At 61.4% G+C, this 4,073-nt stretch overlaps 2 protein-coding genes across 2 annotated transcripts in view; both read right to left on the minus strand.

Annotated features, from left to right (window-relative positions):
• The window catches only part of LRRC26 (leucine rich repeat containing 26), a 10,106-nt gene extending 9,216 nt beyond the window's left edge, over positions 1 to 890 (minus strand). The window contains exon 1 of the mRNA XM_018074129.2: positions 843 to 890. Coding sequence (XP_017929618.2) covers positions 843 to 890 — 48 coding nt within the window. The remainder of the gene's footprint in view (positions 1 to 842) is intronic.
• A 1,487-nt stretch (positions 891 to 2,377) lies between these two features.
• CYSRT1 (cysteine rich tail 1) lies at positions 2,378 to 3,808 on the minus strand. The gene has a single exon (XM_018074186.1). It carries the CDS (start codon positions 3,657 to 3,659, stop codon positions 3,261 to 3,263), a length of 399 nt encoding a protein of 132 aa, XP_017929675.1. The 5' UTR covers positions 3,660 to 3,808; the 3' UTR covers positions 2,378 to 3,260.
• Positions 3,809 to 4,073: the final 265 nt, after the last annotated feature.

The raw sequence follows: 4,073 nt of genomic DNA on the forward strand, positions 1-4,073 counted from the left end.
GCCCATTGCTGCACCCCACAGGGAGCCCTTGGTGACGTGGGCTGTGCATCTGCCATGCTGGCACTGAGAGCACCATGAGCCCTGCCAAAGCACCTGGATCCAGGCACAGGCAATCATGGAATCGTTAAGGTTGGAAAAGACCTTTAAGAAAATTGAATCCAACCATCAACCCTACATCACCATGTTAACCATTGAACCATGTCCCCATGTACCACATCCACACAGTTTTTGAACATTTCCAGGGATGGTGACTCCACCACTTCCCTGGGCATCCTGTTCCAATGCTTTACAACTCCTTCCATGATTTATTTTTTTCCTAATATCCAATCTAAACCTCCCCTGGCAAAACTTGAGGTTATTTTTGCTCGCTCTTGTCACTTGTTACCCGAGAGAAGAGACCAACTCCCACCCCAGTACAACCTCTTTTCAGGGAGCTGTAGGGAGCGATAAGGTCTACCCTCGGGGAAGGCAGATCTACAATCAGTAGCGACACCCATGGGTGGGAAAGGTCTTTTCCTGTTCCCAGACCTCAACCCCGAGCGCTGCAGGGACCTTCGGCACGGCGGGGTGGGGAGCGGCACCCTGAGGGAGAGCAAAGGTGAGATCCAGGTGAGCCAGAGCCCTGCACCACCACCCACGCTCCAGAGGCAGAAGGTGGCGATCGCCCAGCTAAACCCTCCGCACCCCTGAGCACCTTTCAAATTAAAAACGCACCCAGGGAACACCCCTGGGACTCTGCACGCAGCTGCCCGGGTCACCCAGAGCCCTGCCGAGGTCTGGGGCAGCAGCCCCTCCCCTGCTCACCCCCCCGGCTTTCCTGCTGCCTCCAGTTTAATCATTGCCCGGCTGTCTGGCAGGCTCTGCCCGGCCTCTCCCGGCGTGTTTGCCATCGCCCCGGGGTTAGGCAGAGCGAAGGGCAGCGATGACACACGGCAGATGCTGCACCCTGCCAGTGCCCTGCCCGGGCCCTCACCCCTCTGCCCCCCTGCCCACAGCAGCCCCTCAGCCCCGGGGCTCTGCCCAAGGAGCCCAGCACCCCTCGGGGACGGTTTTCGCTCCCCAGACCGTGCGTGTTGAGCACGTCAGAGCCCCGGGACCCCGGGCAGCCTCTGCGGGCTCAGCCGAGCCACAGCGGTGACGTGGCCCCCGCCCAGCCACGCCCGGGTGGGCTCCAGAGCCGGGCAGGGCTGGCGGCGGGGCACGAAAGCAAACAAGGGGTGGATCTGCCCGTCCCCGAGCCAGCACTGCCGCGCTCCGGGCAGGGTGAACAAGAGAGCTCCTTGTGCAGGGCTGGCACCGCGGGGCCGTGTCCCTGCCAGCCTCCACCTGCGAACCACAACCCCCCCGGCCACACGCCGGAGTGGGACCTGGGCCAAGCAGGGCTGCCAGGGCAGGGGGTAAACTGGCAGGGCCAAACCTCTGCCAAGCCACTGCCATCCCAGCCCAGCATATCCCACAGCGGTGGGATTTCAGGGTTAGTGGGCTTCCAGGCAGTGGTGTGCTCCTGCTTGTGCTGGGCTCCCAGTGCTGGTGGACTCCAAGTAGTGGTGAGTTCCAAGCAGTGGGGGGCTCCCAGTGTTAATGGACTCCCACGGGGTTACAGCCAGCCAGAGCAGTGCCCCTAAGCCCACCTAGCTGCCCCAGCCAGGAACTTACCCCTTCCCCAGTCCCTCCCAGACTCCTGCACTCTTTCCAAAAGACAGGACAACCGTCCAGCTTAGCAGGGCTGGACTGAGCACCAGCCAGTGTCTCTAGGTGGGCAGGAGCAGGCTGTACCTGAGCAGTGTTGGATCCCAACTGGCAGCAGGGTGGCAGCCAGCCAAAGAGCTCAGCCTGACACTACCATTGCCACGAGTCAGCACTGCAACAGTTAAGCCTGGTTTGGAGGCTTTTGCACTGCCCTGACACAGCCTGCCAGGAGAAGCAAGAAGTAACACGGGAATCCCGGAAAACGCAGGGTGGAGGGAAGAGGCACACTTTGTCAGGGGAGAAGATGACTGTAACTTTATTTGCAGCACCCTGAAGTCATCTGCTAACACAGGCACCCTTCCCAAGCCCCTGCTCCCGCAGACCAGGCAGTTCTGCAGCAGCTGCGGTGCTTGTGCTGCTGCTGCGTGGCAGCGCCACTCCCCCTGGGATGCCAACACCACGGAGGGATTCCAGCACCACGGAGGGACGTCAACACCATGGCGGGACGTCAGCACAAAGGCAGGCTTGTTCCAGGTCGATGGTGCCAGACCCAGATGACTCCCAGCCTGGAGCCGCCCCAGGATGTTGTGAAGAGCCAGACGGTTTCTCGCTCGCCTTTCGCCGGGTCCAGGGGCTGCAGAAGGCAAAAGCTGAGGATCTGCACCACCAGCAAGGTGCCCCCCAGTGCCACCCTGCTGCTGGATCTGGGCTAGCCCTCTGCACTGGAGCCAGTCCCAGTGCTCTGGGATGGAGATGGTGTGGGCAGTTGTGTCCAGTGCCCTTAACCCTGGCAGGAGGAACCGAATGGGGCTGGGGGTTTCCCAGCACTGGGATGTTAATGCTCCCATCCATGCTGTGCTACCCGGTGCTGCCCTGGGGCATGGCCTGGCACTCTGCCATGCTTTGGCTGCCTGTCTTTCCTGCCTCCTTCCCTCTGTCCCGGGGTAGTGTGATGAGGAGGAGCAGGACCCAGCTGAAGCTGGAGCTGTAGCTTGGCACAGGGCGCTGTAGCATCCCCATGATTCTGGGTGTTCGGAGAATGACTCAGTTCCGGGGAGGTGGGTCCCCATAGCAGCTGGAGGCATGTCCCTGGCTTCTTTCCACTGCTCCAAGGTAGTCATGATGTCCTCCTCTGCCATGCACACAGGACTGCCATTATCCAAACCTATCCATTGGCATGCAGGCAGTGCCTGCACCTTCCCAGAGGTGGAGATTTCCCAGCCTGGGGAGACTGGCAGGGGCAGCGTACAGGATTACAGGCTCAAAGTTCTGCCCCGTCCCCAGTACAGGCACTTCTTGGTGGTGTCTGCCCTGGCACACATCATCCCCAGGGCTCCTGGGCCCCACACTGGGCTCTCAGGACCTGGCAGGTGCCCATCACCAGATTATCTGGCTGAAGAGCTCACAGGTGAAAAGCAATGTCAGAGTCCAACCAGTGCCAGGTCCCAGCTGCCAGCTCTGCCAGGTGCCAGGGGCAGCTCCCTGGGGTGCCCAGGCCAGCAGCCTTGTCCCCGTGGGATCACCAGGCCTCCTCCCATGGTCAGCATGACCCACGGGTGCAGGGAAGGCCCTTAGGAGACGACACAGCAGCACTTTGGGCAGCAGGGGCACCACCTGCAGCAGCCACATCGCCTGCCAGCCCCCTGCTCCTGAGCCCTGGGGGGCTCCTCCAGGGTGACGGTGTAGAAGGAGGCAGACGATTCACCATTGGGCATCTTCAGGCTGGCATAGGGGTTGTAGGGACGGGACCAGGACTTATCTGTGGAGATGGTTGGGCTGTTCCAGCCATTAGCAGAGTCTGCCTTCTCCTCCATGCCATAGGTGGGCACTGCTGCAGGGTTGGCAATGATGGTGGGCTCATCCTTCAGGTAACGAGTGATAAAGCTTTGCTGGAACTGTTCCCGTGGAATGTTGACACTGGCATAGGGGTTCTCCAGGCTGATGCCTCGATCCATCTCCCTGCTCCTCATCAGCACACGCAGCCTGTCTGGCACTGCCCACCTCCTGCGAGGCAGAGACTCTGTTAACCCAGGGTGTGGGGTGTCACTGCTGGGGTTGTTCTCACATCATGCAGAAGGGACCCCTAGCAGACCTCAATGGTTGGGGTGCAGACCCTGCTCCCCCCTCCTCCCCATCCCCAGAGGACCCTGACATGCAGCACTTGGGCCAAGTGGCCCTGTTGGAAAAGCTGAGAGAGGAGGCAGGAGAGGGTGGAGCAGGGAGCCAAGGGGGTGAGCAGGGTGCTGGGGGGCAGAAGGGGGTGCTGGGTGGGAGACAGTGTGCAGGTAGGGCAGTGGGGTGGGGTACGAAATTGGGGCGGGGGGGCGGAGACAGGTCTCAGAGGTGGAACGAGGAGAGAGGAGAAAGGGGGTGCAGGAGGGTGG

Source organism: Manacus vitellinus, unplaced genomic scaffold (genome assembly GCF_001715985.3).
Source record: "Manacus vitellinus isolate BGI_N305 unplaced genomic scaffold, ASM171598v3 scaffold_27_pilon, whole genome shotgun sequence".
Taxonomy (NCBI): Eukaryota; Metazoa; Chordata; class Aves; order Passeriformes; family Pipridae; genus Manacus; species Manacus vitellinus.

Bases quoted from the DNA above. Each gene is read 5' to 3' on its own strand.
- CYSRT1 (XM_018074186.1), bottom strand. From the start codon at position 3,659: ATGAGGAGCAGGGAGATGGATCGAGGCATCAGCCTGGAGAACCCCTAT.